Source organism: Engraulis encrasicolus, chromosome 7 (assembly GCF_034702125.1).
Source record: "Engraulis encrasicolus isolate BLACKSEA-1 chromosome 7, IST_EnEncr_1.0, whole genome shotgun sequence".
Classification (NCBI taxonomy): Eukaryota; Metazoa; Chordata; class Actinopteri; order Clupeiformes; family Engraulidae; genus Engraulis; species Engraulis encrasicolus.
Window position 1 is genome coordinate 54,123,201 of NC_085863.1, and position 23,338 is coordinate 54,146,538.

The following is a 23,338-nucleotide window of genomic DNA, read 5'->3' on the forward strand; positions in this document are numbered from 1 at the left end:
AGGCCTGTACAATATCCAGCAAGTTTGACAGGCCTATTAAAAGTGCATGAACACTGTTTATATGGGATTAAGCTCATTTCCCAGGGTCATTATTCAAGGCCATCCAGCTACTAGGCAGCACTGTAGATTATTTCTCCATACAAGAAACCCATCTGGAGTGAAATTCCCCACTGACTGAACAGTACACACCACACCTGCTCGATGCCTCTGCATAAAAAACAGATCTACTGTCTGTGACCGATTAGTCAGGCCTAGCTTTCCCATGTCGACTCTCCGCGATCATAAACAAACAACGAGGGATGGGCGTACAGTACAGGAAGAAATAACTGTAGCAATATTAACTCATTTTGCTTACAAACATTCACCTGTTTTTTGCCTTCAAACCATCTGTCTTGTTGATATGGAGCGAAAGGCATGGACTGCGTTTGCCATACACAGCCTTGGGTGAGGGAGTTGTAATCCCAGATTGCTTTGCTAACTTGCAAAACATTTGGTTTGCAAATTAAGTACATAGCTTCGACAAGTTTTAGCTGTAACATGCATCGGTTATACTTTCCTCAAATGTTGCTGTGTTCCATGATCAGATAGGCTTTTCCGATACGATGGGAATCGCGGATAATCTGTTTTATGAGTTGTGTTGATGGATTCAGTCTTGTAGTCAATCATTTTAATTTGGAATGTCTGTCTCTCTCAGGTATCACGGCAGAGCTTGTATCAGCAAATGTCTGTGTGATGAACTTCCGTGTCCACTTATAACATGGCTTGTGTCAGAGCTGAAATCAACTTGCCCTGAGGGTGACACTGAAGGTAGAGCTGTCTAATATATTAAAAACACAAACCTGGTAACATAATGTTAGCAACACTGCTGAAGCTGTACAGCAACTGGTAACAATTGTTTTCTTTCCTATCTCAGGGAAAAGACACACTGGAAACATCCTTGCAGGGGACCTGAGGGCATTTCTGAAAGAGATGTCCTGCCCGTACTCTACACTAATGTCAGAAACACTAACTCCAGCCAGTCTCAATCACATCGCTGGTGAGTGAGAAAGCATTGAAGGCAGGCTTTTACAACCCACAAACCAAAGATACAGCTCCCCTGTGGTGATATACTGTAATCCATTCATTTCAGAATTCCTGGTGTCTGAGTTACAAGCGGCTCACATGATTACGTACAAAGAAAGTCACCCAGAGGATAGTGAGGCAAGCTGTGAATCTGCAAAAGACTGCAGAGAGAAAACGCTAGACGAAGCAGAGATGTTGGGAGAAATGGAGGCCTTTGTAAGCCAGGACGACAGACAGGATGGAGACACAGAGGAAGCCAAGACAGAGTTGTCTCAACTCCTTGAAGCCCTGAGTTTGGATGTATCCTCCAACCTGACAGACGTACAACAGCAGGTCAGGACAAGGGGGGAGTCCACATTAAACTTTTAACACATACCTGGCAAGGGTCAGCCCCTGAATACTTATCTGAATAAGCTCTTGTCAAATTCTCTTTACAGCCGTGCTTGCACTGAAGGAAAAAAGAACCAGTTTCTCGCCGTTTAAGTCCTGTAGTAGGCCTACATTTAGTGCAGTTGTAGTACATTACAGTAGAATGGCTTTCAAATCAATCCCAATGGAATGCATCATCCCAGTCTATCTGCAGTATCGCAGAGAGAGCACTTAAATACAGTGGAGGGAGTATTACAAACCCCAACTCCGATGAAGTTGGGACGTTTGGTAAACAGTGAATAAAATCAAAATGCTATCATTTTCAAAACATTCAATCTATTCATTAGATGGAGAATAGTGAAAAGACAACATATTAAGGGTTAAAACGGAGAAAAAATATTGTTTTGGGGGACATATGTACTCATTTCTAATTTGATAAATCCAACACGTCTCAAAAGAGTTGGGACGGGGATCAGTGAAATGTAGTAAACATCCAAATAAGATAAAACAACAAAGAAGAACATTTCAAAATGAATTGTACTGACGGACAATATAGGTGTCCAGGTATAAGATCATCACAGAGAGGCTGAGTCACTCAGAATTAAAGATGCTAAGGGAATAATTACCATAGTTATAACATACATTTTTGAATTCCCTTTGATTTACCACGATTGAGTGTATATAAGACATATTTTTGTTAATAAAATCATTGTATAGGTTCATGACATCATGAAATATATATTGGCTGTAGTCTCACTTTAATTCCTGGAGTGCTAGAGCTATTGAAAATTGACCATATTAAGAATGCTTAATGCATGAAAATGATACAGGGGTTTAACATTCTCCTAAGCACTGAGCTCACTTGAAATAGACCCAGAAGACATGGTAAACTGTCCTTTGCTTACAGAAGTCAGCAGAAGTTGTAGAAGTCCATTCTTTTTGACAATAATAGAGCATTGCACATCCTGTGCTACAGTGAAAATGGACCATGCAACTTGTGTTAGTGCTAGCTTCAAAAGTCAGCCTCCATGATGGCATGCGGATGCAGTAGTGCATTGGTTAAGATGTTCTCACTCATCTGTAGAGTTAAATACAGTGCTGAATGGTATAAATGGGTTTTAAACAGCATGAAAAGCCACTCATGCATTATATTTTGAAGGGAGATCTTCGATTACTGCCACATAGTAAGGTCAAATTGCATTCTCTACTATGTTTTAACAGTTTGGCTCCATCATAAGGACCAGCAGGTGATAAAATGGTGGGTTTTTGGTCAAGACCTGTCACACTGTAAGCACTACAGAAAGGAAAATATTGCAAAACATGACAAGGAATACACCCACCATTTAAGCTGGTGAAATCATGTCCAAGATAGGAATTAACACTGTTTTTTATATAAAATCATCTCATCGGTTAATTTATTTAACTGTTAAGTGTTGTCCTTTGTTTTGTTTTTAGTCTTCCTTGACATTTGCTGCCATTTATTGTCCCCGTCCCAACTCTTTTGAGACGTGTTGGATTTATCAAATTAGAAATGAGTACATATGTCCCCCAAAACAATATTTTTTCTCCGTTTTAACACTTAATATGTTGTCTTTTCACTATTCTCCATCTAATGAATAGATTGAATGTTTTGAAAATGATAGCATTTTGATTTTATTCACTGTTTACCAAACGTCCCAACTTCATCGGAGTTGGGGTTTGTATGTTGATATTAGGCCTCAGGCTCAGCGTCCAAACTTTCACCATAGTCGTCGTGGATGCAACCTGTTATCTGTTCTTGGAAACTCACACGTTATCTTGACTAAAGTAAAAACGCTTCTGTTTTTAGTGGAAGTAAAATTAGCTACTAGGTCAGCCTGCTACACACACATTACTTTCATCTCTGAATTAATTGCACTGTATTATTTCTGTTGATTTCACACATCAGGTGACGTCATGTTTGGCCAAGTTGCCTGGAGGGGAGGTTCCTAAGCCACTTCTCAACAATGAACTGAACGCTGATCAGTGGGTATGAAATGTTACATTACATTGCACTTAGCTGACACTTTTATCCAAAGCGGATTACGGGCATTTAGATAGATTAGTTATTTAGATTTAGGGTGTTGCTTGGTTTACAGTCCCTGGAGCAACGTGGGGTTTCTTGCCTTGCTCAAGGGTACTTCAGCCATGGATGGAGGTGTAGGGAGAGGTCAGGGTGGGATTTGAACCTGCAACCATCTGATCCAAAGACCAACTCCTTAGGCATTAGGACACAGTTGCCCATTGCCTGTGTGTGTGTGTGTGTGTACATGTGTGTGTGTGCGTGCATGTGCGTACGTGCGTGTGTGCATGGGAGAGTGAGAGGGAGTGATGACCTTTGGAGCACGATGTTTCATTGCATGCAGCCGGGTTACACTAATTTTAATTATTTAGCGGCTAATTATGTCTGATGAATTATCCTTTTATTCTTTGTATTCACTCAAACAGAAACGATTAGGTGAGCTTAATGACGCCCTCACCAAAGACTACAGATGCCGGAGACACATGATGATCAAGCGCTTTGAAGTCACCCTTCAGTCCTTTACCTGGGGGGAGAGGGGGAAGGTATGCTATATCAGGGCTTTAGTGTAAACAGATCAATAACAACCATCAATAACACACTTATCGACAGTCAGTATCTGTAAAACATGTTATCACTGTGTGTGTTGTATATTCTGATGATTAAATGATAGTATAATGCAATGGTATGAATTTGTGGTCATCATTGTAGTCATTGCTATGCATCAAGCTATGCCAATGCCATGTTGGATGTTTTTACACTTTCACAGTATATTGTGTTATTAAGTTATATCATTTTGGGCTCTAGATAGTGTACATACTGGTACGATGTGAAATAATTGCCATTCAAATTCTTGACCATGCAAAACGTGTTATTTTCCATGCAGTAGTTACTGCATTTCACTGTGAAAGAATGAGCATTTCAGATTTAGCGACAATATCTTTCAAAAGAGAGGTTCATCCAGGCACTCCAAACACAGTGTCCAAGCGGGAAGTTACGGTTTGGATACTGCGTCTATAGTGCCTGGACGAACCTCTCTCTCTTGAATGAACTTTCCCCCAATATCCAAGAACACCCAAAAAACCTTAAGAACACTTTGGTGACCCTTGAGCCACCATCCACCTGTGTGCCTGTCAATTTCTTTGTTTAATACGAGTGACCATTTTTATTAGGAACGGGAGAAAGTGGTGTCCTCCATGGCTCTTTCCCTGCCCCTGGGGGAGCCGCGTGTGTCCGCCTCACTGCTGCTGGCTGCCAGGGAGGACCAGTCCCAGATACTGCCCGTCATGGCAGGACCCTCCACAGCTGTCCATAAGGTATCTTAATAACAGCCTCACTACACTATAGTATATTACACTAGACTAGAGACATCATGCAATCAACCAATGCACTTTAGGGCCCTGCCGTGGCCTAATGGTAAGGCGCTGGGTTACTACGCCTGTGACCTGGGTTTGATTCCCGCCGGGTTCCTTCCCGTCTCTCTCTCTCCACTCATATTCTGTTTCTTTTCCACTGTCCTGTCAAAAATAAAGGCAAGAAGCCCTATATATTTAAAAGCCCTATATATATATATATACTATATAACTATATTTATAACTATATATATATAACTATATATATATATACAGTTATATATATATATATATATATATTAATATATACACAGTTATATATATATTAACAATGCACTTCAGAACAACAGAACACAGACCAACTGCATGCTGCAACACGCAAACCCTCAGAAAATCAAACCGGTTTCTGACGGGTCGACTAACCGCGAATGCATGTGACTGAGTATAGCTCATAGATCATTTGGGTTAATGTTTCAAACATCATGCACGCACAGTTCCTAAGAATATGGCAAGCCTCTGTTGGATTAAATACTGATGTGTATAAGAATATGCATGGCATCCAATTATAATTTTCATGTAAAACATACAGTAGAAAGGTCCATGCAACTGCTTACCCTTTTTGCAGTATGTTCAAGCAGCACTTTTTGCAGTCACTTGTATTAATATATGAAGTCATAAATACTCTGCCCAGATTGGTGGCTTTTGTACTGTATGTGTCTGTGCATGTGTGTTTGTTTGGTTAGTGTGTGTGTTTATAGTTTCTGTGTGTGTACGCACACTCATGCTTGTTTGTGGTTTGTGTGTGTGCGTGCGCGTACATGTGTGTGTTTACAGGTTTTGATGGGCAGTGTGCCGGACAGAGGTGGGAGGCCTGGAGAAATTGAGCCTCCAATGCCAGACTGGAAGAGAGAACGGGCTCACGGAGGAGACTCTTCACATAGAAGAAACAAATATCCCAAACATCCCAAAAAGAAGAATCGAAAATAGCAAAGATGGCATTCGTATTGGGACGAAAGGGGAAAATATTATACAATTTTCACAATACAATTTAAGTTCAAAATCAAGTGTTGTCTATTGAGACAAATTCAGACAACATTGATAGGTACACCATATTTGATGGTGGATTATTGTTTGACATTATTGGTGATATTTAATTTTCATTTCTTTATTTTCTTAAAAAATGAACTGGGATTAAAGATACTGATGGTGGAGTGACTTGCAGTGTGTCTGAATCTGTGCAGTGAGAAATGGGATTATTTAGAAAGGAAGAGATGAAGCAGGCTACTGTCATAAAGCCAATTAGAGAGACGCCATGCATATGCCTTATCCCGCCAAGATATTTATCGGCCTTGATATTCAGTAACGGGGCAAAACTGATGAGTGGTCTTTGAAAGTCAAATTAAAGTTGAAAATCAAATTATTACAGTCCTTTGAAGTAATTAGAAGTTGACACGGCATGTAGTTAAAGTTGGACACAATTACCCAAAAGAGTAAGCCGGTTAGTGGTAAATGGATTATCTCTCGTAAACTAGAAAATAACCACTGAAAGTACCAAAGTGACCGTGGTAACGCACTGATGGGGATCAGAGGTTAATCTGCGCTGCTTTGATTTGCCTTTATCGCGGTGGTGAAATGGTTAACGCGATTGTTTGGAATGAGGCGGCTATCTTGTAACCTAGGAGAGGAGTGAGAACACTGCATTCAACACAAAAGTAGTTCGCAAGAACTTACGCGGAATTTCCACGATGGTTTTCTCTCATACGGATTCTCTTATGGACACGTTTTGTATATCCACAATATATTTTTAAGATGATTTTTTTTTCAGAGGAGCGACTTTTTAACGATTTTGCCCTACTGTAACGATACTGTAAGGGTGTGCACCAGGCGGTAGTTTCCAAGTTATGAATCCGTAGAGTAGGCCGTAGAAATCGTGCTAACGAAGGTGTCAAGATTTAGGTGACCGACAAGAACATTTAAATGTCGCTTTTGTGGATTGCCCATTTTTCTTAAATGCGGTACAAGCATCATGACAGAAGGACCATTGGACGTTTGAGAAGCCGTGAACTGTCGGTAGGTCTTTTTCCGCTAGCATTTTACACAGATGTTTTATGCTTTATCCTTTAAACTACCGTCTGGGGGTGTCGGAGAAGGAGGCTGAGAAACATCATTGAGGAACAAACTAAAACTTGAATCACGGCTGACCCAGGCCAAGTTTAGTCACTTTTTGGAAACTTTTGACACGTAATATGTCTGGGATCCAGCATGCCTCCAATCAGAGCATCAAGGCGTTCAAATCAAGCGAAGAATATCTGTATGCTATGAAAGAAGATTTGGCAGAATGGCTGAAGGACTTGTACACCATCAATATCGACGTGAACAACATCCTGGAAGTTCTGGAAACAGGGGCTATTCTCTGCCATCACGCAAATAATGTAACGAGAGTGGCCGAAGATTTTCTTCGCACTTATGGACAAATAGCGGGGATTCGGTTGCCATCAGCCGGAGTGACATGCGTCAGCTCCGCACAGCCGTCTACTTTTCTTGCACGGGACAACATCTCCAACTTTATACACTGGTGTCGCAAACAGTTGGGCATACCAGGTAAGTGGACCAAACTTAAAATAAAAAATGTAAGCTTAGTCGTTATGAAGCTGAACTCATGATGCGTACAGCAGTTGTTTCAACCTCCTTGTGAAGTTATGTGAAGTATTATTGCATACAGTTAGCACCAGGTGGCGCAATTACACAAGCTCCAGTCTAGGAAAAAAACCTCTGTCTTGGTTGGATCATACTGTATGTAAACCAGTTGGCCTACAATGAAGCTATGAGTCTAATGTAGTGGGCAAATCCATACTACTAATAACGCACCATATCTCGTCTTGCTTTTTTGGTACTACTTTGCCATACTCCACAGATGTCCTGATGTTTGAGACGGATGACCTGGTGTTGCGCAAGAATGAGAAGCACTTCATCCTTTGCCTGCTGGAGGTCGCGCGGCGGGCATCCCGCTTTGGTATGGCCGCCCCTGTCCTCATCCAACTGGAGCAGGAGATCGAGGAAGAGATTAGGGAGGAAATGGACCTGCCCATGGAGCAGACTCCTCTTCCCAAACCCCAGAGGCGGCTCGCCAACATCCAGAATCTTGATGAGATGGTGACGTGAAATTGAATTCTCCCAAACTCTCTCATAACTTGTGATTGCACATGAAATTCTCATAACTTGTTCATGACTTGCTACTTTAACAAAGTTTTCAGTCAATAATTCTACCCAGAGCTGATTCTACCCAGACAGACATGGAAAAAAAAGAGCTGGCACGTAATGAATGCCCTGCAAGATGATATTTATAGCACTTGTGGATTCTGCGCAGGCCGGCCTCATAAGACTGGCCCACATTATTAGTTGTGCATTCTGCCTCAGCCCGAGGGGACCCAGAGAGCTTAGGCCTAGATTCTCATCTCTTTGGACAGAGTTATTTTAAGGAGACACACACTGCCATGGAGGTTCATTTAAATGCATGTTTTCCCCTCATGTCTTGGTTTTTGTTTTTTGTTTTTGTAAAAACACAAAACAGGTCAGATGCCTGATCAGCAGATGCACGTGTCCCACCCAGTTTCCAATGATCAAGGTGTCAGAGGGCAAGTACAAAGTGGGAGACTCCAACACTCTTATATTCGTACGGGTAGGTTGCACCTCTTGGCTTCACTTTTGGCTGGTCACACACACCACTGCAGTACAGCAGTACAGGTCAAGAATGAACAATATAACAGTATACTTTTGTATGGGTCTGTCACATCTCTTGAAAGACTGCAACACTCGCATTCGTACTGGCAGGGCACACAGCCGCAACACCCCTTGGGTGACCTCTCTTAGGTCCAGGGCTTTACATTGGCTTTTTTGACCCACTGGCCAGTGTGGCTAGTGGCTTCCCCCCATTCAGCGCCTTTACTAGCCAGTTTTGCGTCACTTGGTATTTCTTTATTGTACAATAAGCTCAAATGATGAATTGCTCAGGGCAAGAGGACCTGTGCTATTAACGTGAAAATAAACCAGAAAGATAGAAATGGAGAAACTGAGCTACTCTGACACAGCATGGCATACCCTAGAATGAAAGTGGCTAGTAATAGTGAGAGCGCAACACTTCGACCCTCAGGTCTTCATCAGGCAAAAACATTTTTTGCTCTCACTATGAAATTTAACTAGAAGACAAGCAGTGTTGCGGACTTTATTCACTTTACCTGGATCACAGCTAAGTTTTACCAACATTTGTCTGGTTGGCAAGTGGCAATGTCAAGCCCTGCCTGCTTAGGTCACCTCTTGGCCGCGCAGCACAGCAGGTCATGAATACAACATGAGTAGACCGGACTTGAAGTACCCTCAATGTATCCTATTGATTGTTGACTGGACACGTCGATAACATGAACCCATTTCACCTTCAGGCCGTTCTGGTGTTGTTCACAATGTGTTATTAATGTATTATAATGTAATTGTGTGTGTGTGTGTGTGTGTGTGTGTGCGCACTTTACAGATCTTGCGTAATCATGTGATGGTGCGGGTGGGTGGAGGTTGGGACACCCTGGAGCATTATCTGGACAAGCATGACCCATGCCGCTGCACTTCTCTCAGTGAGTCCATCTTCCCTCCGTGGCGCACAGCACAGCACAGCACAGCACAGCAGGCCCTTGTGTGCTCTTCACAATAGCACCAATGTCTCACCAGCCAATGGCTGCGTGTGTTTTTTTCCACTCCGCTCCTCTTCTCCCTAAGTGAACGGCTGGTGATGCTTACAGTTTTGAGTAGCTCGATGCAGTCATCTTCATTCAGTTCCCATTTAAAGCGCGAAGACAGGGTCCCTGTTGTGAGTTTGTTGTGAACAAAAGCAACGTCCAAGTCGAAATGTGTTACTAAGGACTCTATGTACTGTTGTTGTAGTGGTGTAGTACTATGGTGGGACGGTTTTATCGATCCATAGTACAACGTTCCTCTTGTAGTGGATTGTTGTGCATTGAAATGCACGCAAAAATGAAAATTGCACTTTGTGTAATGAAAGTAGCTCTGCAAAATGAAAGAAAGAAAGAAAAAAAGTTCACAAGAGCCACTGCGACATCTATTCTCCTTGGTCTACACCCATTTAGAAGGACATGGTGAAAACCTAAATAATTTGTTGCTCTTAGTCCTTTTCTTAAATAAAGGATGTATGTCTGTGTACTGAAAGGAAGACAGACAAGAAAGCTTTAGAAGTCTGCAAGATCCAGTGTAACGTCTGCTCCCCTCCTTGGTTGTACGCGCATCGTTGTGGTGACATCAAGGTCCACACACGGCCCAGTCGATGTCACTGCCGTCCCTGCACCTCATTGGCTGCCGAGCATTTCAAGCATGACCTATTCAAGGCTGCGTGAGCTAACCGAATACCTCGTTCACGAGATGTTTTGTCTGCTCTCCTTTACACACTCAATAGAAAAGTCACTGGTGCAGAAAATACAATATCAGCTAAGGTGGCGGGAACATGTTGTCAAGTGAAAGACACACTCTAGCATATCTGGTGGAACTATGCCATGAGAATATATTACTAAAACAACTCTGTCAAAGTAATGCTACTACATGAGTCACATCATGATTATATATTTGTTGTGTAATATGTTGTAATTGTGTAATATAGGTATTATGTCATCACAGCTTGGCTGGTTTACTATCAGAATTAGTATGAGTTTTAGTGTCCCAACACTCCCAATTTGACCTTAGTCAAAGTACTAAATTTATGTTTTGTTTTGGGGGAATGACACAGTACACCAAGCCTCCCTGCAGCCCCCACCGAAAAAAGAAAAAGAAAGCAAACATTAAAATTATGCTTTAGTACATTGCACCTCCATTCCAGCACACCAGACAAAGCCAGTCAGATACATACGCCCATCTCTTGACTTTGTGGTTAACCTCTGTCTCCCCTCTCTACCTCTGCTAACAGGTCACAAGCTGTCCCAGCGTCCATCCACCCCTGCGGTGCACGAGATCAAAGCCAGGGTAGGAACTAAGGAGAGCGTTCCAGGGGCCGGCACCCCCGCCATGCCCAGTATGTTTGTGCTGAGTCGGGCCCAGTCCCCGCCACAGCCTGTGGTGTGGAGCACCCCCGGGCCTGGCAGAGGCCCCAGCAGACCCAGCCTGTGCCGCTCTCCCGACCCCGGGCCTCGCCAGCCACCTGGGGCCTCTCCCAGCAGGTAAGAGAATGAATGAATGAATGAATAAATAATTCTTTAACATGTTCAGACCTAAAACACTTGGAAAAACAGGCCTGAAATTATCCTTTGTCATATATCCTATGTCCAAACATACCAAACATACCAACCGTTTAGCCTTGCCCTTTACTCACACAATGCGATTCCAGTCCAAACGGTTTTGTAATTGACCCTCAATGGTGGAACAAGTTGCAACAAGAGCAAGGTGATCCCTCAAACTTCAAGAAGCTAGCGAAGACTCTTCTCTTCCAAGAGAGCTTCCCTGCATAACATAATTAATTCTTCTCATCTTTAATCATGGGTACTAACCTGCACTAGGTCCTCCACTATTTTTCTGCTCTCTATCTGTTCTGCATTACTTATATACTGCTGTACTCTGCACGGACCCCACTCTGTACTTGCTTAAATGTCCTCCTTGTAAGTCGCTTTGGTCAAAAGCATCTTCTAAATGTAAAAAGTAAATGTAATGTAATTGTCATGAGGCATGGTGCCATTCTCTTGTGCAACTTTGATGCCCTTTAGTGGCCAAGAGACCGAAAAGGGAAAAAAGTGATTTATCCATGTTCCCAGACTCAGTGGTAGAAGTGCGCAAGAACGCTACCAGTTTTAGAGGTAGAATAGCGGTAATGCTGTCCAGGTTTCAATGGGTTAATGCCCATTCTGCAAGCAAGCAGATGGAATTTGTTTCCAGTACAGCATGGGGCAGCTTCCAACATATAATATTAAGACTGATGTAATGGATACCAGCTATAGTGCAGCCCAGCCTGGAACATTAGTACATCTATCTACCTATGGTGCCTCATACAAATATGCTACTGACTTGTGGAGCTAGAAGCCAGGGTCACGGTCTAGTCAAGTACGATAGGTTGCGGCCCTGCCGTGGCTCTAACGGTAGGGCACTGGGCTGCTACGTCGGCGACCTGGGTTCGATTCCGGCCCGGGTCATCTGCCGACCCCTCCCCTTCTCTCTCTCCCGATTGGCTTCTTGTACAACTCTCATGCTGTCCTATCATGAATAAGGTTGAAAAAGATCAACAAATAAAAAAGTATGAGGTTGCATGCAGGTTCAAGACTGAGTCTCCAACATGTTGGATGACCTTTAGATTAAACTAACATGGGGGAATTAGACGAAAAGAAAAGCACTCTCTAATAAAACTGTATTTTTACTTTTTATAGAGTGAGCTGTCTACCTGTCACCAGGTTGATTATCTCTTCTAGAACATGACAAACATATTTGACCTCAGCACTCTTGTCAGGAGATATTTCAAGTATCTCATGTGTGCAAATCTGCTTGGTAACCCAGATCTTGGTCTTATATATCTTATGAAGGCCTGGGTGTCACATGGTTTTTATGGCTCTTTGACGTCCTTGAGGAAAACAGCGGAAATGCTCCATCACTGTCAAACGCTTTCATGAATCATCAAGGTTAAGTTTGAGTTCAGCAGTAAACATATCAATAGCAATACAGAGCAGCCCACATGGCAAATCCTAGTTGACTCTGAATATTTAATAGAATTAGGAAAAACAATTTCCATTTAATGGAATCAGTAGATGATCAAAATAATAAACAGAAATAAATACAATGCAATTGGATTTTGCAGATGTGCGCTTCTAAAATATATTGATGCCATCCATGTTGTTGTCAAAGTTACAATGGTGCGTGAGTGTAATTCAAAATTGAAATAAGATTAAAATTCAACAAGGCAAAGGAATCGTCCAAACAAATATGGTTTTGGAATGGAAGGCATGCTGTTAACGCCGCCCAGACAGACAAATTGTCCCTGCTATGCTCTGTAGTTATGTTTACGGAGACTGCTCCTTATGGAAATCGCCCAACCAGGACCCCGGCTGCCTCCTGCTGCTTCTTGTGACTATCACCTGTCTTATGATTTCATCGGAATACAGATGACTCCTTCCTCTTACCACAGGCCTCCCTTCTTCGCTCTTGTATTATTTAACGGTGGGCATGTATTATTCATACGCAAAGACAACATTATGCCGTTTCATTACGCTATGCAATCACGGCCAATCACTTAATGATGATTGCATATGACCACTTGAGGTGATGCTGCAAGACAAGGCAGGATGGATGCGCAGAAGTATTAGCCCTTAATTGCATACCGACTACCAAGTCGTCTTCTCCCCGTTCCTTGTGTTTGGGACGCCTGTGTCGGGAGTACGTGAAGTGTTTGCCTGAAACAGGCACACAGCACTTAATAGTATTATGAATCTGATCTGCAGTTGTTTGAAGTAGTTTATAAATCCTTAATAACATTACAGCCTAACTGTGTTAAATTAAGGCGTTCGGGTCAGCTTAATCATGTTTGGTTTTTTTTCTTTTTTTCATGGCTCCATTTTGTCTGCCAATTTGCATGCACTTCAGACAGCGAGGTGGTCTTTTATGGAGCTAAATGTGAAATAAGCTGCAATGCCCTAGAATAGATACCCTTTTTTACACAGGCAGCATGAATCTCACTGTTCCATGTTTGCTTGATAATTTAATCTTTGAATGTGTATTAGTGGTTTATCCTGCACTATTGTATGATTAGTCAGTAGCAGTTCCATTGGGACATGCCCTGCTTTTCAGGGTGAGACCTGAGAGGATTTGGAGTGAGGGTAATAGCATAAACTGATGTCTTACACAATTACAGATAAACAGTGACATTTTACTCCCCCACTAATGGGTTACGAAGAGGAAAGATGATAATGAAATGAAAATCTCCCAGTTGTGAGATAAAAACATGGTTCAATTTAGCTGTCATGAATTTGAATTGTCTTTCTTTGGCAGCGTGCAGTCTTTTGAAATCGGTTTCAAATGTTCCTTTCTGGTAGCACCATGAAAAAGAATATATATATACTGGTATAAAGGGGTCTGTAAACACTGCCTAGACAACCCTTACTTAGTTTTAAACCAAGGTTATTGATTTCTGGAGAAAAAATGTGTCCATTTCTTCTCTCAAAACTGAAGTGAGATGTTCTTTCGGGATTAAGAAATGTCACTCTACTCGCCTATACATGCACTGTAGATAGTACAATGGTTCAATATTAACATGGCTGCTGTGAGGTGGCTTGATGAATGCACGTCGTCCATCTCGGAGACATCTATACATTGCCTCAAAATGACATTTCTCAGAAAAAGCACCGCTGTGCCACTCATGTCCACTATAGCTTGAACAAATGACTGGTTGCGGTAGCGATATTTCATTTAGCTTTAGCCGGGGATGTACAGTCAGCGTGTGTCCCTCATATAGATTATTCGCTAAGGACTACTCATCGCTAAATGGACTGAATGGACCCACCCATTCATCAGCGACGCTGCTTTCTGGTACTCGTGCTACCCATCCCCACCCCCTCTGACCTTGGCGGAGTTGCCCACACTGTCATCATAAATTACAGAGCACATATACACTGTACGACATATTGGGTTTGGCAAGGGAATGGACCGTCGTAAATCATAAGTGTTTTCATGGCAGCGACTTGTCCACAAAGCCATCTCCGGTAAGGCTTATGCAATTTGATGAGCTCCTTGTTTCTCTGCTCTACGGCAACACTGCAGTATAACCTTGCTGTGGTGTAGAAGATTGTGTTGTGGCTTTCAAAGATTACAAGTTCTTCCTTCCTTTTGTTCTCTCTCTCTCTCTCTCTCTCTCTCTCTCTCTGTCTCTGTCTTTTTGCCTGTCTGTGTGCTCTCTCTGTCTCTCTTTCTTTATTGTTATCTCTCTCTTCTCATCCTTGCTGCCTGTGTGCTCTCTCTCTTTCTCTCTCTCATCCATGTGCTCTCTCTCTCTCTCTCTCTCTCTCTCTCCAGGTTACGTCAGAGGGCCACCACACCTGGCCGCAGACAATCCTCCGAGAACCGAGACGACTCCGGCCTCAACGCGAGCACCAGGACGGGCCGCGAGGCCCGGCGCGCCTCCGTGCTGCCGAGGCACGCCACCAGCAGCAGCCTGCCTCGCTCCCGCACCTCCTGCCTCTCCCCCGCACCCCACCGAGACACCACCAGGTCAGTCACCCCACATGTGGGTGGTGGACACTCTGGACAGAAGAACACAGAGATTAGGAGGTCGATGACCCCACATTTTGGAGGACACACGGGCCAGAGGAACGCAGAGACTATCAGGCCGGTCACCCCACATGTCAGCGGACACACCGGACACAAGAACCCAGAGATTATGAGACCGGTCACTCCACACGTCAACGCACACACCGGGCAGAAAACAAATCCAGCTGCTGTCCAGCAACATCCCCCTGGACACTCAGACTCCAGACTGAACCACACTTTCGCTAAATCTCAGCTGATGACGAAGGTTCGGCACAGCACAGGGCCCGGTGACGTGAAGTCTGCTGACGGTGGTGGTGGCCAGGGGACTCCAGACAGACAGAGAGGCCACCAGGGGACCGTTCGGCCGTATACACCTGTTCAACAACAGCCCCACCACCATCATCACCATCCACAAAACATCCCCCCACCCTCCTCCTCTTCCTCATCCTCCACCTCTTCCTCCAACATTATCAAGCACGGTGTCACAGAGAACAGCCATAACTCACACCGGACCTCCTCCTCCTCCACTGGTGGCCACAGTTCAACCAAAGGACACGTCACCTCTGACGGATTGCCGCCCAAGCCCTCCGCGCAAATCAAAAAGGTGCCTTCTGGCCATCCGGGTGAAAACATTTTTCAAAAGAAAACGGTCGGTGACGAGCAGACAGCGAGGAGAGACGTGCCAAACAGCGCTGGCAATGGGAGCACACAGCAGCAGCACAGGAGACAAAGTACGGCCAAACAGAATGTATTTCATCCCGCTGCCTCGGGGCAGAAAGAGACCCCAAAGAGCCGACGCAGCTCGAATGTACTCCAAGCCACAAATCCCGCTCTGGGTCGCGTGGCTACTAGAGGGACTGAGGAAGCTTCCCTGTTTATCACCCCTCCGCCCATCACTCCAGACCAAGAGGCCATCCTCTACCAGAGCCTGGAGCACGAGATCCTCTCCAACCTACAGAAGCTAAACTTTGACTATGATGATGATGAGGATGATGATGATGATAGCGCCAGTAGTACCAGAGCTGCGGCTGAGGAAGAGGATGAGGAGGATACGGAGGAGGAGGACGGTCAGTCTTCTTCTCTACATGGCCCCCAGTCCGCTGACATTTCCAGTCGCCAGTCCTTAAGCTCAGTGCTGCGTCAGGAATCAACATCATCCAACATCTCCACCACATCTGGCCACACTAAGGTTGATGGTGGTGGTGGTGGTGGTGGTGGTGAAGGTAGCGTTGATGGTGTGACTGACGTTCAGCACGGGCAGCAGCGATGTCCCTCGGAGAAAGTGTCGGTGGAGCGCTGGGTGAACACGCTACCGTTTGGCGCCCCCAGCAGGGTCCGCCGGCACAGCACCAGCAGCGCCCCCGCAGAGCCAGAGGCCGACTTGACCGAGCTGGACTCCATGCTCACCCTGGCCAGCTCCTGGTCCTCGGTGGGCTCCAGCCTGGAGTGCAGGGACAGGAGCAGGGCCGATGAGAGCGGATGTGGAGAGAGTGGCGGTGGCGCCAGCCCACCGTCGCGTCATCCAGGCCAGGTTGTCATGGACGACGAGGAGCTGGCTATGGAGTTCAGCAGGCAGAGAAGGCCCCGGTCGTCCTCGTTCAGGCAGAAGAGGGGACTGCGGAAACCGGAGCGCGTGCCTTCCATCTACAAGCTGAAGCTCAAGCCCCACATCCGGCCCCGCGAGGACCATCGGCCCAACCACAAGCCCTCCAGGATCCCCAAGCCGGTGGCCTACCAGCAGGGCAGAGGGGAGAGCGAGGGGCCTGGAGGACTGGGCAAGGGCTGCTGCACAGACAATAATGGCCTATCATCGTCACCAGACAACAACAGGCCGCCACGATTCAGCGGTGAGGGCGTCAGTGCCAAGATGCATGATGGGAAATCCAGAGTTGTCCCTCAGGGAAACTCCTACGGAGGCTTTGAGGGCCGCGAAGATACAGCACATGTCATGGAAGAGCTTGAATCCTGGGTCTGAACACTGGCATCTTTTCTTTTTAGTTTTTTTGTATGTTTGTTTTTTAAACTTTTTTTTTATTCCACTGAGATCAAATTCACTCAAGGACTCAGGTACTGTCCTGTCAACAGATGCTGATTATATTTATCTCATAGACTAGAGACACAATGGATGCAACTACCGTAGGTGCCTATGCAGAAACAAAACCATAGCACATAAAAAACACACTAAACAAAACTCTTTGCCAAGTTTGCACAGGTTGCATTTTTTGTATGCCACCCCCAGCGCAGAGTGCCATTGCTTTACATTATATTAGAAATCTCTTTTGCTTCTCTACAACATATTTTTCTCGTGCCTTACAAAAAGAAAACATTGCACAAAGGGAGTTTTTTCTTATTTGTTTTAGAGATTATGAAGACACAAAGATGGGCTAAAACAACCCTCCCCCTCCCTCTTTCCCTCCTTCAGTCTGATGATGATGACAGCCTTGCTATACTAAGGGGAGAGAGCATGTGCTTTCATCAAGGCTGACTTTTTACCTGCTAACGCAACATCAAAGCAGAGAGAGAGAGAGAGAGAGAGAGAGAGAGAGAGAGAGAGAGAGAGAGAGAGAGAGAGAGAGAGAGAAGGGAGGCAGGGAATGGCAGATGCAAAGCCTTATTACCAGTAACAACCTGACAATCGCTGTACACGCAGGGCCGCTGACAGCTTTTACTGGACCCGGGACCAAGCCATTTGAAAGGGCCCCCTCCCCGATGCATATAATGTAATTAGGTCCCAAATCTGGGCTCCTCTCACACCCTGGTCCCCTGGACAACTGATCCCTTTGATCCCCTAACCCTGTTGGCGTCCCTGTGAATACACGTATGACATGCCTAGAGCCGAGACAAGGACAAAAGGAAATTGTGTTATATAGAAACAGAATGTGTCACTTTATCTTGTGTATCTAGCAGCACTGCGATGGAAGACAGCTGCAATAAGCGGTGTGCTGGTGAGCTATAACGACAGAGCCAGCTCTGATTCAGAAAAGGAAAGAAAGAAAAGGGAAGTGTAGTGTGTCACTGGTGACTGGTGAGTCGTCGTTGGGGGGGAAAACCGGCACCATATGTCTTGTGTTGTGGCACGTCCCCTTATTTCACATGAACAAAGTTATGATTTAGATGAAAAGGTTATGGATGTCTCTTGTGAAGGGAGATGTGGAGACGTGGTGACGTGGTGGTGATGATGATGCAGTTGCAGTTTGATGGCACCTCTCCAGCTAGACAGTCTGTTGTCTTCTGCGCTTCTTCCTCAAAGCGCTTCCCCAGTCACCTTGTGTGTTAGCCTGGTGGTGGTGCTGAGGGTGGCGGGCGGCTGGCAGGTTTATAAATATCCTCTGGCATAAGTCAGGCAGGCTATAAATAACAGCATCAGAGAAGCAGCAGCCGCAGCAGCCTGCACCACACCGCACCACCCTGCCCCACCGCACCACACTGCCCTCCCCCATCACGCTACACTACACCAGCCAGCTGCGTTTGGTCCCATCACCCCCCCCCCTCTCTCCTCCTCTCCTTCTCCATACACACTTGGTCACACACACACACCAACCCCCCCCCACCTATTTCTCCTGTCCTCCTTCACATAGACGTGGTCACACACACATACTCACATCACCCCCTCTCTCTCTCTCTCTCCTCCTGTCCTCCTACTTCCTCTTCTTCTCCACACACTCTTGGTCACACACTTGCACGTCATACTCTTTTCTCACACACACGCACACACACGCATACATCACCCTTTTTTCTCACATGCACGCACACACCACCCTCTCTTCTCACACACACACACACACACACACACACACACACACACACACACACACACACACACACACACACACACACACACACACACACACACGTCAGCCTCTTCTTGCGTCCCTCCTTTCCCACACACACACATGTGGTCGACACACCTCACCACTTCCCTAGAGCCGGCTGCCAACACACAACTGACACAGATTTTTTTGTGTTTTGTTTTGTTTGAGCCAGGTATGAGAAGCAAGGTAGACTTCCACACACACTTACTCCTTGAAACCAGGGGAGCTCCAGTTTAGGCCTGAAATGCACTGGAAATGGAATGGACATATCTGTGGAATGTTGATAGAACAAATCACTAGGGGTTTTTGTTACATTTGCCACAATTCTTTGAAATATCAGTTGTACATCATTTCACATTTGAGGAATGTGCTTTATTTTGAATGGATAAGTTGGTGCTGATCAACGTGTTGTGGTTTATTTGCAATTTCTGGATAAATCTGTTGAAATCAAGAGGTTGTTTGTCTATGCTGATTTTTAAAACATTGATCAAAGGTCAATATATTTTTTTTCTAAATCACACCATTATACCTTCAGAAATGGACAGGGAGGATCACTTGTATGAATCTCAGACATGTAGTCCTAACTCTAACACCAAAACCAAATGCCCTTATTGCAAAATACGAGATGAACAGAAACTCATTCCCCGCAATTTCACAATCACATCACCTGAAAAAAAAATGTTTACATGTACTGGGCAGCCAAATCATTTCACACTGCATGTCATTCCTTTCAAAACACTCAAGTCGTTCCGAATTGGCTTCTTTTTTCTATTAACGAGCTTGAACTGCATGCAACAAAACTTAACAATGCATGCCTCCAATGAAACACCACCATACCTCTCAAACACATCACTTATTTCCACGATAGAGCAAGTGCCCTGTCTCTTTTTCATGGGTCTTTTTTGTTGTGCCCGAGCCTCCAGCAGAACAGCTCATAAATGAACAGCAGAGATTCGGAACCGGAAACAATTTCAGTAGGCCATTTGGAGCTAAAACTCCACTAGCAATAGTCATTAGGATGATACAGGTAGTGCATTTCAGAAACCATAGCCCTAACTGACAGCAACAGTCAGACAATTGAAAAAAAGAAGGGGGAAGGGAATACATTTGCTCATTCTCTCTCAAAGTGAATCCTGAACAAAAAGCTATTAAATGAAATACCGTTGTTCTACTAAGGCATATTTTCAGATGGAATAATACAAACTTGGATACAGATTTGACCTGATGACCTAAAATGAATCCTTATATATTTCCTCAAAGCTGTTCCTAGTGGATATATTGTGCATAATGGTCAGTGGTAGGAAGCATTTTTATGGGTAAATTAAATAAAAGAGATATGGTCTGCTCTTTGACATGCTCTTGAACGGGCTAGGTTACAGTTTGCCCCCTGACCGCTGGACTTGCTTCTGGAAGCAATGAAGATTTTCTTTGATATCTGCATACAACGTGTAACCTTTGGTAATGGACCCTTATAAAATGCTTCATTAGAATGGGATTACAGCATTAAGTCAGACAAGCCCCTTGAGACCCACCACCTCCAAGAAGAGGACACATGAGAAAAAAAACGTCATAGAAAACGTTCATAGATTCCCACAGTCAACAGATGGAGAAAGTACTGAGCTCGTTTGCGTTTGCTCATAAGAGCTGGAAGATGTTTACGTGACCAAGCAATCAACAGAAAACAGCTCCTTAACTCTGGTTCGCGGAATAATTCAGATGACGCTCCAATATTGTCGTTGAGCCATGATTATAACGTTATCATCTCTAGCGCGCGCCACAGATTGTCCACCAATAGATGTAGCCTATGTATTTCGTTTAAAAATACGCACACGGGATATGAGTCGAATAATACGCTTTGAGCGCTTTCTTGGCTTGACAGACCGTTTTGCTCTTGGTTATAAATCCACTGTTCCGCATCAAGAGGGTCTTGGGCAGGAGCAGACATTTTAAGTGGGGGGAAAGGTGGAAAGAGACGGCGAGCCTGTTATCACATGAGAGCGCAACGTTCCCTTCGGAGCGCGCGCTGGAAGCGAATGGTCGCGTGAACGTGTTTACAGCGAGCACAGCCCACGCTGCGCAGCGCCTCGCCGAACAGGAGCAGCACGTGCCAGTTGAATTTGGCCGAGCACTCCACGTAGCCACACTTCCAAGTCTTGCGCACCAAGTCGGACACGTTGTGGCGAGGGATGACCCGACCGCGCTGCAGATCTCTCTTGTTGCCCACGATCAGAATGGGCACCTCCGCCGTGCCAAGAACCCTGGATGCAGAGAGTGAGAGAGGAGGGGGGGAGACGCGCAGCACAAACACAGAGGGACGAGGGAGACAGAAAGACAAAAAGGCGCAATGAATGCGAGAACACATCATATACCCTGCGTTTAATTCCACGTGTATATTCTGCGAGACATCTCATGTAATGAAAGACATTCTTCAGCACTCACTCACACGTCAGCTGCTTTAACCTTATAGCACCTTCTCATTTGGACAGGGAACACATGCCCGTCTATTCCACATTCTGTTGTTTATGTTCTAATGTGACTGGAATATTAACTAGCACTACCCTACTTTGCATGTACCCCCCCTTTGCGCTTGCCCAAAAATATGAGCCTACATAGAGAAGGTGATTCTATGACCAAGTCAACAAAATATCTCTCAATTTCTCCCCTTTTTAAGTACACACATTATTCGATCCAGTCCAGCCGGCCAATAAAAATGCCTGTCGTTGCTGCTTAGAGGTTTAATGATGTCCCTTTCCTTTTTCATGATGTCCATTTCATTAGATTTGGGCAGCTTTAAGAGACCTCCACAAAAACTGTGTTTTGTAGACTAGAACAATAAAGTCATTGATCGACTTGTATGTGTTTACATTTTGACAAGACAACTAGAGTGGTGCTTTGCTGTGTAATGTATCTACCCTGTGACTAAGGCTGATGCTGCTGTCAGTTTGGGTACAGATGGAGAGAGAGAGACCAAGAGAGGGAGGGGTTGAATGGAGAAGCGTTTGACAGGAGTCAGGAGGGCGCTCACCATCAATCCATCACTGCCTGACTTGAGGGGGGTGGGGCGAAGGTAGGCGAGGGTGGGGGGATGGGGCGTTGCATCTTCCTGACCTCTATGACGTGCCACTCAGAGTACCACCTGCGCGACCTCGACGCCATCCTCCACCCACCCACGAAATACCAGCTGCCTGTCCCGACTCCCTATGGCGGAGTGGTTTTCAGGAAAGAGGTTTCTAGGAATTTATTGCTGGTGGTGCCTAGTAGGCTAACTTGTCAAGCTACCCCTCGAAATCTGATCTGCAAAATTGGTACAAAATTCACTTAATTGGCCATATCAGTTTCAACACACCGCTGTTGTCAAACGGGAATGGGTATGGCTGAATTACTGTTGAGTTTTGGGTGGGCGGTGGGCGGTGGGCAGGACCAGGTGTGCGGGCAGCAGACTGATAGAAGCATCTGTCACCTGGCAGCACTGTGCTATGCTACGTGGTGCTGTGCCGTGCTGTGCTGTGCCCACCGTGTGCGGAGCTGGCCCATCTTGACGTAATCACAGGGTGACAGCCCGATGGCCAACGTCATCGCTCACAATCAATCACCATGCTGATGACAAGAGCCTTTCACTCCCCCAAACACTCACCCCAACCCATCCATCCATCTCTCTCTCTCTCTCTCTCTCGCTCTCTCTCTCCTCCAGACTCTCACTGCTTTCCCCCCTTCTCTCTCTCTCTCTCTCTCTCTCTACCTCCCTCTCCTCTGTCCATATCTCTCTCTTTCTCTCTCTCTCCTCTGATCCCTCTCTTTTTACCCACCCACACAATTCTGTTTCTGTCTTGCACCAACACTTATTCTCTCTCTCTCTCTCTCTCTCTCTCTCTCTCTCTCTCTCTCCCTCTCTCTCTCTCTCTTTCCATCTTCCACCCCCGCCTCTCTCTGTCCCTCTCTCGCTCATTCTCTCTCCAGACAAATCAAGTGTCCACGTTCAGCCCTTCCTGACATCACTGCCCGCCACAGAAGACGAAAAAAAATCCCTCCCAACTCCAGAGTGCCAATTTGCAATCAGGGCAGCAGGGCTTGTCGCCTAGCACAGCGCACCACTCGGGTGGGCTGATGACGCCCCGCGTTCCCTCCAGGCATCATTGTCTTCAAAATGCCTTCAAGGTCTGTCTGGCTGACGGGGGTGGTACACAGAAAGGGATGGGCCCTTTTGTGGCTTTCAGAGCCATTTTTGGTCCAGCTTATTAATTACGCCCGTTTCTATAATAATGGCGAAGCGGGTGGACTTCAGGAAAATTACTTAAGCATGGCCACGTTTTCGGGAACAAAAAAGTTCCTATCTGACCGTGCTAATTACTACAGATAAATTCTCTCTCTTTCTCGCTCTCTCTCTCTTTCAAAAAAGTTTTGTGAGGGATGCGACTCTCCGAAATAAAAACTAAAGA

General features: G+C 45.2%; 3 protein-coding genes across 4 annotated transcripts in view; 2 read left to right on the forward strand and 1 right to left on the reverse strand.

Annotated features, from left to right (window-relative positions):
• Positions 1 to 6,042, forward strand: im:7138535 (uncharacterized protein LOC797998 homolog). Its single transcript, XM_063202665.1, has 8 exons — positions 1 to 444; positions 695 to 807; positions 914 to 1,036; positions 1,130 to 1,395; positions 3,359 to 3,439; positions 3,898 to 4,014; positions 4,642 to 4,785; positions 5,656 to 6,042. Exons 1-8 carry the CDS (start codon positions 263 to 265, stop codon positions 5,806 to 5,808), a joined length of 1,179 nt encoding a protein of 392 aa, XP_063058735.1. The 5' UTR covers positions 1 to 262; the 3' UTR covers positions 5,809 to 6,042.
• A 292-nt stretch (positions 6,043 to 6,334) lies between these two features.
• LOC134453156 (GAS2-like protein 2A) lies at positions 6,335 to 19,353 on the forward strand. The gene is made up of 6 exons (XM_063203973.1): positions 6,335 to 7,422; positions 7,736 to 7,974; positions 8,393 to 8,500; positions 9,347 to 9,443; positions 10,781 to 11,030; positions 14,857 to 19,353. Exons 1-6 carry the CDS (start codon positions 7,068 to 7,070, stop codon positions 17,063 to 17,065), a joined length of 3,258 nt encoding a protein of 1,085 aa, XP_063060043.1. The 5' UTR covers positions 6,335 to 7,067; the 3' UTR covers positions 17,066 to 19,353.
• Positions 18,795 to 23,338, reverse strand: part of LOC134453157 (ras-like protein family member 10B) — a 10,795-nt gene continuing 6,251 nt past the window's right edge. For both annotated transcript variants that reach the window (XM_063203975.1, XM_063203974.1), the window contains exon 3: positions 18,795 to 21,160. In XM_063203975.1, the coding sequence (XP_063060045.1) occupies positions 20,890 to 21,160 (271 nt within the window). In that variant the 3' untranslated portion in view covers positions 18,795 to 20,889. The remainder of the gene's footprint in view (positions 21,161 to 23,338) is intronic.